Source organism: Cajanus cajan, chromosome 8 (assembly GCF_000230855.2).
Source record: "Cajanus cajan strain Asha chromosome 8, NIPB_CcT2T_4, whole genome shotgun sequence".
NCBI lineage: Eukaryota > Viridiplantae > Streptophyta > Magnoliopsida > Fabales > Fabaceae > Cajanus > Cajanus cajan.
The window spans coordinates 4583896-4596586 of record NC_138524.1 but is presented as its reverse complement, the minus strand read 5'-3'; the positions used below and the strand labels follow the sequence as shown (position 1 = coordinate 4596586).

Here is a 12691-nt window from a genome sequence, read left to right as displayed (position 1 = left end):
ATATGTACCTTTCTATGTCATTACTCATACAAGACTCGCTCATTATTTTGTTTAGAAATATTAATTAGTATTTGTCATTTTGTGGTTGGGAGGCAGACGACGAGGCCAATTTACAGTAGTGATTTCTACACGCAGAAACAATAATATATATTCAGTATTCACCTATGAATTTACTAGTTCCAGCGCGTTTTTCTTTCCTTTTATATTCATTATATTTCTCTCTTTCTCTGTCGGTTTACACTTTACATTACGTACCCCTGTAGACTTACCGAGTGTTCAACCATCCTTTTCAGAAAGAAAATAAAAATAAAAAAGTGTAGCCTATTCCTATAGTATACTATTCAGAGAGAAAACAATTTGTTTAGGTGGGAGAGAGAGAGTCCTTAGTCTAAGGTGATGAAATCCTTTGGTCTATATAAGCACGCTAGCAGAAACTCACACTCATATTCCAACTTAATCATTTCTCTCTTCCTATAATTCAAGTTATATCAAGATGACTGAGGGAAAGATAGTTGAATCCGCAGAAGCTCTTAAAAGTCTGGAGGACTTGGATCCTCAGAAGAAACCCAAACGAAACAAGTATGCCTTTGCATGTGCTATGTTGGCTTCCATGACTTCCATCTTGCTTGGCTATGGTCAGTACATGTATATATATATATATATTCATTTTCATTCCTAGCTATGCATATATATTGAGTGCATGAGAAGATTAATTAGTAAAGAATTTAAAAAGTGAATTGAATTGGTGGTAAGTATATATATATATGTTACAGATATTGGCGTGATGAGTGGAGCAGCCATATACATACAAAGAGACCTGAAAGTGTCGGACGTGAAAATCGAGATCCTTCTTGGAATCATCAACCTCTACTCTCTGATAGGGTCATGCCTGGCCGGCAGAACCTCGGACTGGATAGGGCGGCGTTACACCATCGTCTTCGCCGGCGCAATCTTCTTCGCCGGAGCCATTCTCATGGGCTTCTCCCCCAACTACTCCTTCCTCATGTTCGGCCGCTTCGTCGCCGGCATTGGCATCGGCTACGCCCTCATGATTGCCCCCGTCTACACCGCCGAGGTCTCACCGGCCTCCTCTCGCGGATTCCTCACTTCCTTCCCCGAGGTTTCTTTCTTAAATTTTACTACTACAGTACTACGTACCTAGTATTATATATATATATATATATATATATGTTTTTCTCAACTTCAATTATACATGTAAATAGGTTTTTATCAACGGAGGGATATTACTCGGATACATATCCAACTACGCATTTTCCAAGCTCACACTGAAGCTAGGTTGGCGAATGATGCTTGGAATAGGTGCAATTCCTTCTGTGCTCCTAGCGGTGGGAGTGTTGGCGATGCCGGAGTCTCCGCGGTGGCTTGTCATGAGGGGTCGTTTGGGAGACGCAACAAAAGTGCTTAACAAAACCTCCGACACGAAGGAAGAAGCTGAACTAAGACTAGCAGATATCAAACAAGCCGCAGGAATCCCGGAGAGTTGCAACGACGACGTCGTTGAAATCGCTAAAAAGAGCACTGGTGAGGGCGTATGGAAAGAGCTGTTCCTCTATCCCACACCCGCCGTTCGTCACATCTTAATCGCCGCCCTCGGGATTCACTTTTTCCAACAAGCCTCGGGTGTAGACGCCGTCGTTTTGTACAGCCCCAGGATCTTCGAGAAGGCCGGGATCACCAACGACACGGATAAGCTTCTGGCGACCGTGGCCGTTGGATTCGTTAAGACAATCTTCATATTGGTGGCAACGTTTATGTTGGACCGCGTGGGTCGTCGTCCGTTGCTATTGTCTAGTGTCGGGGGCATGGTGCTGTCGCTGCTCACGCTCGCTATCAGCCTCACGATCATTGATCACTCGGACAGGAAACTAATGTGGGCCGTTGGATTGAGCATAGCGATGGTGCTGGCTTACGTGGCCACGTTTTCGATCGGTGCGGGGCCCATCACGTGGGTGTACAGCTCCGAAATATTTCCGCTGAGGCTGAGGGCGCAGGGTGCGGCCGCGGGGGTTGTGGTGAACAGGACCACAAGTGGGGTTATCTCAATGACCTTTTTGTCCCTCACCAAAGCGATTACTATTGGTGGAGCTTTCTTCCTCTATTGTGGGATTGCCTTGGTTGGGTGGATATTCTTTTTCACCGTGCTTCCTGAAACGCGGGGTAAAACGCTTGAGGAAATGGGAGGGGCTTTTGGTAAATTTAGCGCAGCTTCCAAGGATGGAGACCATGCGAATGCCCAAGTCCACCTACGGACCCATGTCCAAACTTAGACAAATGTGTCCCAACTTAGTAGTCTAGTCATTTCGTGTGTTTTTACTTTTTATACTAGTTTTCCAAATCAAAATCACTAAGTTAAAGTCACAAGACTTGTGTATTAAAAAAAAAAAAAACGAATGACAAAGGTTAAAAAGTGTGTTCTACCTCTATTTTTTTTCCAGATATTTGCTTCAATATATATAATTATAAATTTAAGAATGAATTTTTTTCAGAGATATTATGACTAAAACCATTATTTTTAGGTAAAGAAGCACAGAGGTACATATAGAAATGACACATTATAGAGAGAAATGAGAATACAAGTTAATGTTTGTAACATAGCTTTTAAAAATTAGTATAATTATTAAAAGCAAGTCTTTTAATTATAGAATCATTTTAAAAAGTACAGACAAGGAGTGAAAATGGTTTTATGAATGTAAGAAGTAGGGAAAAGGAAAAAACTGTAATGGAAAGAATAGAGAAAGAAGAGGAAATAATTATAAGAAAATGAATAACTATTTTAGATTGTTAGATTTAGAAAAAAGAAAGAAAAAGAAAAGCAGGAGTTAAGTTTTATTTTCATTTGTTTGGTTAGGTAAAAAAAAGAAATTAAAATGAAATTTTTTATATAAAAAATTATATGATAAAGTAAAATATAATCTGTCTTGTTATTGGAAATATAATGTATCGTGTAAAATGACATGTTGTGTGAACCACTTGAGTGACATTGTCTATGAATTGATATATTTTATATTTTAAAATGAGTAAAAAGAAGGCCCAATTCGACTTGGTGGGCCAAAGAAAACCCTACTAGAGGCTGGAGGGCCTACTGGACAGGGAAAGTAAAGAAAACTCCACTTGTCCAACCATTCAAGGATAAGTGTTTTGTTTGGTTGCAAATTTTTGCCTTTCTCATTTTCTATTTATTGTGTTCGGAAATCCTTGCGGGTCTTATAAAAGTATAGGTGGTCGGCCTATTTTTCCTGTGCATTTGATGTAATTATAACATGATTGCTACGAGCAAAGTTAGGATGACCTTATATTTAGTTGTTTCCATTTTCAATGATTTGGAAGCCACTAATTTATTGTTTCTTCAAATGATCAATAAAGTGAATAAAGTAATTATACTTAGGAGTGATAAAATGGGTTAATTTGTCCCGTTTTGGCCTAACCTACCAATGACTTGTTAAAAATAGATTGGGTCGAATTGACTCATAATTAAAAAATGGATCATGATATATACACCTTTTTTTTTTTATAAGTACACATCCTTCTTTTAAAATTTTTTTATAAAATATTATAATTTTACACTTTCAACTTTCAATTTACTATTTTCTTCTTCTTATTCACACACTTTTTTTTTTCTCTTTCAATTTTCACATGCTACCAAAATAGGTGAAACGAAGGAAAAATAAGAAGGTGCATGTAAAAATTGAAAAAAAAAAGAGAAGGAAAGATATGTAATAAAAAAAAGTACTAAATTAAATGTTGTGAATGTAAAATTAAAAAATTTAAAACAAAAAATTAAAAAATTAAAAAATTTTAATTATTTTTTTTAAAAGGAGGTGTACTTATAGAAAAAAGGAGGTATATATATCATGAACCTTAAAAAATGGGTTAAAAATGTTAATTCATTCCGCCTAAATGTGAGCTAATGGGTCAGCAGGCTAGCCCGCATTACATTAAAAGAATACAAAAAAAAAGTTACAAAAAAATTACCAACAGATTGATGAACTTAACAGGTTGACTAACCAATGAATCGACTTCCAAGTCACAACCCACTTTGTCACTCCTAATTATAATCCGTGCCATAATATTAGTGACTATTATTCAATTTAAAAATGTTGAGATCTGTTTTTTTATTTTATAAATATTTATCATGTATCATTGATTTGAATAATCCAACTAGAAAGCCTAAGAGGCATTGTTTATTTATTATTTGTAATAACAATCCTAACAATAATAATAGTAAAAAGGAGTGGTGGTGCCCTTATTTATTCTATCCATGTTAACAGTCTCACCTCAAAGAATCGGCTTTATTCATATTTTAATTTCTTTGTTTCTCATGTAAATTTGCGGACACGGAATAAAAGGACTTGAAACTTGTGCGACAACTGTGACTGAAGATGAAAATTGGTGGTAAAAAATAAAACAGAAAAGGAATTTAAATGTTAAACTTAATTTGTGAAAATTATCTCATATTAGTATATTAAAAAATGAATTTAATTTTTCCTTGTCATTTTATTTTCTTAAAATACTTATAGAGATATTTATTGGAGCTGAAATAATATTTAATTAGGCACATTGCTTAAACCATCCCATTGACCTTTCTTTATTTAAACAAATAATGGGGTTCTTCAGTTCTTTGTCTTGTGGCAAAGTGCCAGTTGTGAAGTTGATTAGCAATAAAATTATCCGCCACTGCGACAAACAAACGATGTTCAAGTTGTAGTTGTAGGGTATGGTGATATTTCTTAATAATTTGCAAGCACTAAGAAGCAAGCATGTGGTATTTGTCTTGAGAATGAGATGCAGCTGGAAACTGGAAAGATCACTATGCATCATCTAACAGTCAACAGTGTCTCTAGATATTTTAATTAATCTTCTTTTTTTGGGTAATGTAGACAGGATATTTTAAGCATAATATATGTGCTCTCCCATCGGATTAAACTATAAATTGTAGGATAATGTTTGGCTACATTTGCAGGTAAACCAGGATACCCTTTTTCCATCCTCAAATTTGGTTTTTCTTAATTTTTATTTTCCAAAAATTTACCGGCAGGTAGAAAGGAAAGAGTGGAAGGAGTTTGTACTCATTTATATTAAAAGACTAAAATTATAAAATTAAAAATTAAAGTCGAAAATTAAGACCTAAAAATATGAATATAATAGTTGAAGCGGTTAGTTATCACGGGCACTGAATTGCAAAACTTGAAATAAAAATGTACTATTCCCTCATGAATGTGAAAACAGTAGGAAAGACAAGTAGGGTAAAATAATAAGAAGATAAGAAGGAACCCTATACATGTTACATTAACATCAGTTGTATATATATATATATATTATAATTATGTTCGGTTGGTTGAAAGGTGGAGGTACAATACGATTGTATTGGTGATGGCCCGAAATGGTCGATTTTTGTTGATTTGTGGAGGAGGTACAGTGTGATGCATGAATTGTGCACAGTATTCTCTGGATGAAATCTTTTGAAAAGATTGGGAAAGCTAAGCTAGGTAGGTCTGCTGTGACAGGGTAACTTGCTGCCTGGCATTCATGCATATATAGTAATGACCCCATCATAGGACAGCAGGGCTGTTCAGTAGCCCTTCACACACACACACAATATCTACTATAAAAGGAGACATCGGTTCCATAGGATTTTAAAAGCATCAAGGAACCAACGGTTCTATAAACTACACCCTACACATGGAGGGTTGAAAAACAAAATAAATAATTAATAAAAACAAAACAAATGAACTTTAAATTTAATCCGGAGCCATGTTGGCCTTTGTGTGTGTCTAGTTGGCCTATGATTTTTGTAGTTTGATATTGGGCTTAGGTCCTGGGGAGTTGGGCTCATATCGGTAAGTAGAAGAAAATTAGGAGGTGGGGGAGTCGTAAAGAATTCAAGAACTAACATCCCAAAACAACGTCATTGACTCGTTGGTGTATATACCAACCACATCTATCAATAGTCAAGTTTAATTAGTTGAGTAAGGTCTGTGATTTGTTATCAATCTTTTTGGGGCTGATATCGAGTTTAATTATCATAAATAAAAGGCTTAAATATGTTTGTAATTTCTATAAAAATGAACATGTTTTAATTTTAATTTTTATTAGAAAAATTATGTTTTTCTATTCTTTAAAATTTAAAATTATTATTTTAATTTTTACTATTTTGTGACTATTTTTAACTATTTATTTGTGGAGGAAAATGGGAATTCAAATGTTCATTATGAATTTAACATTTTAAGAAGTCCATGTTTCCGTTCCTGTTTCGCAACCCTTTCCAGGCACATAAACATTGAAGTTTTTCCGCCTAACACATTATTTGTACATTAAACAAGGAAAATAACATAGAGATAAAGTTAAAGTCAACAAAAGGTACATGGTCATCAAACTACACTGAGATTGACCTTTATTACACACACTTAGGAAATTCGCTACTTCAGTTGGTGGCTTGTGAAGTTTGAGGAACCCACATAAGATGTGTTACAGGGAAGAAGTGGCACACCGGAGCCTTCCCAGGCTTGATTCCAAGTTGCTTGAATATAATGTGATCTGGGCTCCATTCAGATGTGTCCAAATGGCAAACTCCAAGAGCTTCAATTTTGTTACCATTCTCACTACCCAATGAGACCTTGAACACCTTAGTCCCTGTTGATATAAAGTGGCAATAGTAAACTGCATAGGGGTAAGGTTGGGGGTGACATGCCACCCATTTAGGAGCATTGATATCTTCGGATATTTCTAAAATGGTGTACTTTTGTAGAGAGTCACTTGGGGTTTTGGGGTAGCTAGTTGTGAGAATGTTGTACTTAACCTCTGATCCGAGGATTGTACCAACGAACTCAAGCATGGACTCTAGAGAAGTAGCACAAGTCTTGGTCTCCCCATTGATGGGTTCTGCTTCACACTGATCAAGTGTGCCGCTCATGGCATTAGCCTCGGGAGAATCTTCGGGGATTGAGAAGAGTTGAAGGACACTCGGGAGTTGTGAGGTTGAGAATGGAATGGAATCAGCCTCTTTCCTTGGAAGGTAGTTTGGAATCTCTTGGATGGGAAATTGGAGGGTCATCACATTCCCAACATGAAGATCATCTATGCCCAAAAAACCTGTTTTGAAAGCCTCTGTGTGGTCCTCTTTGGAAGACTCTTTTGGGGCTATTTTGGGAGGACCAGTTCTACCATATTGGGTTATGTAAGGTTCAGTGGTATCATCGTGAGAAGTAATGTAAGCTTGATGTGTGTGCCCAACATAAGGGGCAACGGAAGCAGAGGTTTGAGCCTTGTAGCTAGCAATGTAATTTGGCTCATCTTTGGGACTAGAATCACCATATTGGGTTAGGTAAGGTTCAGTGATATCATCATTGGATGACTCATTTGGAGCTTTCTTGGAACCATAGGCAGTAATGTAAGCTTGATGTGAGGTTTTAGTCTTATAAGCAGAAATGTAATTTGGGTCATTTTTGGTGACAGGGCTACTAGTTGTTGAGTACCCAGCTATGTAAGGTGCATTTGAATCATGGGTTTTAGTCCTATACCCTGAAATGTAATTGGGTTGATTATGGGTCACATGGGAGTACTCAGCTATGTAAGGTGCATTTGAATCATGGGTTTTAGTCCTATACCCTGCAATGTAATTGGGATGATTATGGGTCACATGGGAACTAGTAGTGTACCCAGCTATGTAAGGTGCATTGGAATCGTAGGTTGTGTAAGGCTGGTGGAGCTTTTCATGGTGATGGTTGTGTTTCTTAGCAGTGTATGAAGCTATATAATTAGGTTCAGTGGATTCTGGAGTTAACGTTATATACCCTTGACCGTAAGACTCGTCGTTGGACACTGATGTAGCTTTGTGCCATTCCACTTGTTTCTGATCTCGTTGTTCGAACTTTAAATCTCTTGCTCCAATGATGTGGCCATTCTACAATTGATCCAAGTCAAGTCAAAGACAAGGAAATGAGTGGAAACTTTTGAAATTAATATGTACATGTATATGTTGAGGTTTTCATTACAAAGATTTTAATGAAAAAAGAGACAAATGCACCCAGAGTACATCACTTCCACTAAAGGTTATGGATATAAGGAAAGAAAAACATTAATTTTTTATTCAAATATGCAATACTGATACAAGAGGTATATATAACCAAAGTGGTATAGATACGGTTACTAGGGAGAAGTTAGAGTTTAAATATTTGAAAAACAAATTTGGAAATATAAATTCAAATATGAAATTATGTATCAGAATTCTTTTTTGATACTTGTATAAGATTATGTATTTATAATAATAATAATAATAAATAAATAAATAAAAGAGAGAGAGAGAAAGTAATGTGTATCAACCGTAACTAACAAAGTTAACAATGGATTGGAGAGCAAAGAAAAAAAAATAACAATATAGTGATAATTGATGCATGTGTAGATAGGATAGAAAAAGAATTAAAAGAAAATGGCGAAATTGATGTGAAAATGAGATGATAAATAAAAATAATATATATTTACAATTTTTCAAGTGGATTTTAAATGTATATAGATTATTTTTTTTACATAAAAAAAATATTATTACACACTACAAGTATGGCTAAAAGAGATGAACGGATTTTTTTATTTACAAGAATTATAAAAATAATATTAAAGTTTAAGCCTATAAAATTTTATGTATGCTATTTTAATTTTTTACTACCAAGTCAACTTTAATATGTCATGAACTCATATTTTATGTAACATTTTCTTATATTTATTGAAAAGGAGTGTTTTCCTATTCTTTTTCTTCTCTATTTGGGTTGGGTGGATTGATACTTTATAAGGTGTAAATAAATATTTAAATACAATTTTTCTTCTTAATTCAAATTATATTTAATTTTGATCTCTCGATTTTTTTTTTCTTTCAAGTCAAATAACTTCTTTTATTTAAAAAACTATGCAACTTTAGTCTCCTCAACGTTTTCTTTTACCTAAAACTCTTAAATTCTCATATTTTTACTCAATTTTAGTCTACTAATGATGCATACATGGTGCAACTGGGAAAAAATCTTACGTGTTACACACATAGGAGGAAGAGAGACATTAAGTTCATGAAACTGTGTGAGACCTCAAGTAACCAAGGCTAAATATGGAATGAGTTGGTTAAAAAGTTGTATTCTTTTTCTAAATACCATGTACATTATTTGTAAGATACTATTCACAATATTAATATGGTAGTTGTTCCTAGTTAAGAAAGTAAAAATAAAATAAAAAAAACTACATAAATATATTATACTTAAGATAAAGTATGTACTAAAATGAATTTCATAAATTAGCGAACGTTAAAAATAGAATGCTAAAGTAATTGGTATATTTGTACAATGAGATAAAAAAATTGAACCAAATTTGATTTGGTTTCAAAATAAGAGCATGCATAATTGAATATTTTACCAAGAGGAACAGAAGGAAAAGGGAAAGAAAGTGATTAGGAGGCATCTTTGTAGTGTGTTGGTTATGGATTGAGAAGTAAGTAAGCTTTTTATAGGCACTAGGGGGGAGAGGTTTATCCATTTAATATGTCGTTAGAGAATAATATTACGAACACCAAAAAGATAGAATAATAATACCCCATCCACCACGCAAATACTTTCAAATTCCAACTTATAAATATTAATATAACGTACGTAATTGCTTAAAAGACAAGAAAAGGCAGTAAATAATGGAGTCTTACAAAATTGCAATTCTTTGGTATGTACGCAAACTAATAATATTAAAAGTAACCAAATCAGTTATATTATTTAATTATTATTATTATCATTATTATTATTACTAATTATTATTATCATTATTATCATATTATAATTATTTTTATTATCATCGTTATTGTTATTATAATTAAGATATTTTTATTTTTCCTTAAACAAAAATTATTTTTCAAGACAAACATAATTTAAATTTTATAAATTTGAAAATGAAAATTATTTTTAAAAATTGAAATTGAAATGAAAATGAAAATAAAAAATATTTTCTTAAACTAAATAATGTGCGCGTTAGATTATAAATATAAAAAAATCACACACATACACAAATATATGTATATAGTACTAAATATTCTTAAATTTCTCTCTGTATTTTGGTTATACTAAACGCTACGTAAATTTTTATCATCTGTATTTCCTTTCTCTCCACTTAATTAACTTCATACTTTTATACTAGCATATAGAAATTAGTATTTGTGTGGTAGAATGAATTTTGATTTCCAACAAAATTTAGATATAGCATCATATTTATTATTTATGATACTTTTTGTTAATATTAAAGTTTCATCGTGTTAATGTACATTTATATTTAACATAGATCTGTTTCTTTATTGAATATTATTGAAATGAAATTTTAATTATGATTATATATAATACCGTACTTAAGTTAATTTATTTTACACTTGTTAAGTTAAACGTTTAGACGTAGAATAGAAATGCATAGGGTTGGGATCCGTAGCATTGACTTGCTTCCGAGACTTACGCCTCAAGAAACTCGTCACGTCATTGGGGCTGTCAGCTAAAATAATTAAAAAAAATTACTGCTGCAAATAATGCTTATACTAATGCTTAAGCTATTCTTATCTACTTAGTTCTTCATTACTTGAGGTCATAATGAGATAATTAGGAATACACCCTTTTTCTTTTCTCTTTTTTTTTTTAATGAGAAAGAGGCTAGAAACCCAAAAGAGACAACTACACAAGTAATACTCTTTAATGCCCCTTTTTTTATTGATTAAAATTTATTTAATATTATAAAATTAGAAGAAAATTATTAAATATGATTTACAATTCACCAAATTTTACGTTTTAGAGTAAAATTCTTTCAAGAAAATGTGTTCAAAAGGATGTTAACTCATTTTTCAAAATAAAATAATATTGGTCATAGTTAGCTTAATAAGTACTGTATGCATTTGTTATTGGTGATCTTTTTTAAAATACACTTTACAAATTTTATAAAATATTAATTTTACTTTTCATCATTTGTTCCTATTAAAAATTGTAAAAATATGTATCTTTTCTAGTTGAATAATGAGAAAATAATTTGATAAATAAATATTTTCTTTCTGTTAAACTCTCTAATTATTATTTATCAATTTTATTGATATTTATTTATAGACTTTGACATGAAGTAATATATTCACATATCATAAATTAATATCATCTTCATTCCTATTTATGAGACCTAATTAATTAATTCAATCAGATTAAAAATAATAATTAATTTAGTTTATAATAATAAATTTGTCATATTTTATTTTATTTTCTCAAAACTACCCTTGTTAGAATATCTTTTTCTAATCAATATTAACTAATTAAAGTATATGTCTTATATTATTTATCTCTCTTAATCAATATTCACTTTTCTCCTAATCAATTAAAGCATTTTCTCTTTAAAGAGTTTATAATTAATGTATTAATTATGAGTATTTTAGTTTAAAAATAATTAATATATGAGACAATATGAATTGACTCTTATATAAATGTATAAATAATTATTCTATGTTAGGTCTTATAAATAAGAAAAGAGATAGTAATACGTATGAAAGATAAAACTGATATATTATGATTTTAATTTATAAACCCAATAAAATCAACTAATATAACTAATTATATCAGTATGTATGATTTGATTAAAAATACCTTATAAAAAAGATAATAGGATGTATATATATAAGAGATATTTACTTATTCCATTCAATACTCATGTTTTATATTATTTTTTTAACGATTAAATTATTGAATTAAAAGTTCTTAATGTATAAATCAAGTCTGTAATTTTTTTAAAAACTTGAAAACTATTTGATACTTCGTTATCAAATACTTTTATGATTATTCGTCAAATTAAATTAATGAAATGAAATATCAAATATTTAATCTATGTATTAAGAATTTTTATTTTAACAATTGAATTGTTAAGATTTGATGTAAAGCACTAATCATTAAGTAAAATAAATACAGGTAGACTTACTCTTAAAAAAAGTGGATTTCTCCTCTCATATTTACATTATCCCAAAAAGTCTATATTTAAGATAGTGTTGTTTCAATCACATAATTTTTTTAATTTTGTATGAAAAATGATTCAATTAAAATAATCCTTGTTAAAATTGAAGAAAAAAAAATTGTCGATGTATATTAATTAGAATGAAAAGAGTTTAAATCTATTGAACATGTTGTATTAATTAGTTCAACCTCAATATTCATGTATGAAAAAAACAAGAGAGAAAATATTAATAAAAAGAGTCATGCTTTTGATATTAAAGACTACCTTAAAAATAATGGTTTGTTATTTATCGAAGACAAAATAAAATAAAAATTGTCGTTTTGCAATATGCAGGAAGTAAAATATAAATATAAGCATATAGAATGGTTGATGTTGCTGTTGTCAATAACTTGCTGCAGTTTGCCACTACAAATAAATTATTGGAGCATCAAAATCTAATATTATAGTCACTATCTAAGTTCAAAAATGTTTAAATTCCTTATCATGCTTACAGGTATAGCATTATCTTATAGTTTTTGCCCTCTCAAAGTCTAGTTAATAGAAAACAGTAGACACTAGACAAATTATTCAGTTGAGTATTGTTTTGTAAAATGTTTATAGTCACTGTAATGTGTTTATCGTTATTTTTATATTGAACTTTAATATTTTAAAATTATTATCTTGAAAAATAAAATAAAGGAGAAAAGGG

General features: G+C 31.5%; 2 protein-coding genes across 2 annotated transcripts; one reads left to right on the top strand and one right to left on the bottom strand.

Moving 5' to 3' along the window:
• Positions 1–339: 339 nt before the first annotated feature.
• Positions 340–2444, top strand: LOC109800750 (polyol transporter 5). The gene is made up of 3 exons (XM_020361611.3): positions 340–635; positions 774–1120; positions 1224–2444. The coding sequence occupies exons 1-3, from the start codon at positions 494–496 to the stop codon at positions 2286–2288; spliced, it is 1554 nt and encodes a 517-aa protein (XP_020217200.2). The 5' UTR covers positions 340–493; the 3' UTR covers positions 2289–2444.
• A 3773-nt stretch (positions 2445–6217) lies between these two features.
• Positions 6218–9506, bottom strand: LOC109801495 (uncharacterized). The gene is made up of 2 exons (XM_020362578.3): positions 9412–9506; positions 6218–7921 (listed from the first exon to the last, which is right to left on the bottom strand). Exons 1-2 carry the CDS (start codon positions 9454–9456, stop codon positions 6443–6445), a joined length of 1524 nt encoding a protein of 507 aa, XP_020218167.3. The 5' UTR covers positions 9457–9506; the 3' UTR covers positions 6218–6442.
• Between the last annotated feature and the right edge of the window lie 3185 nt (positions 9507–12691).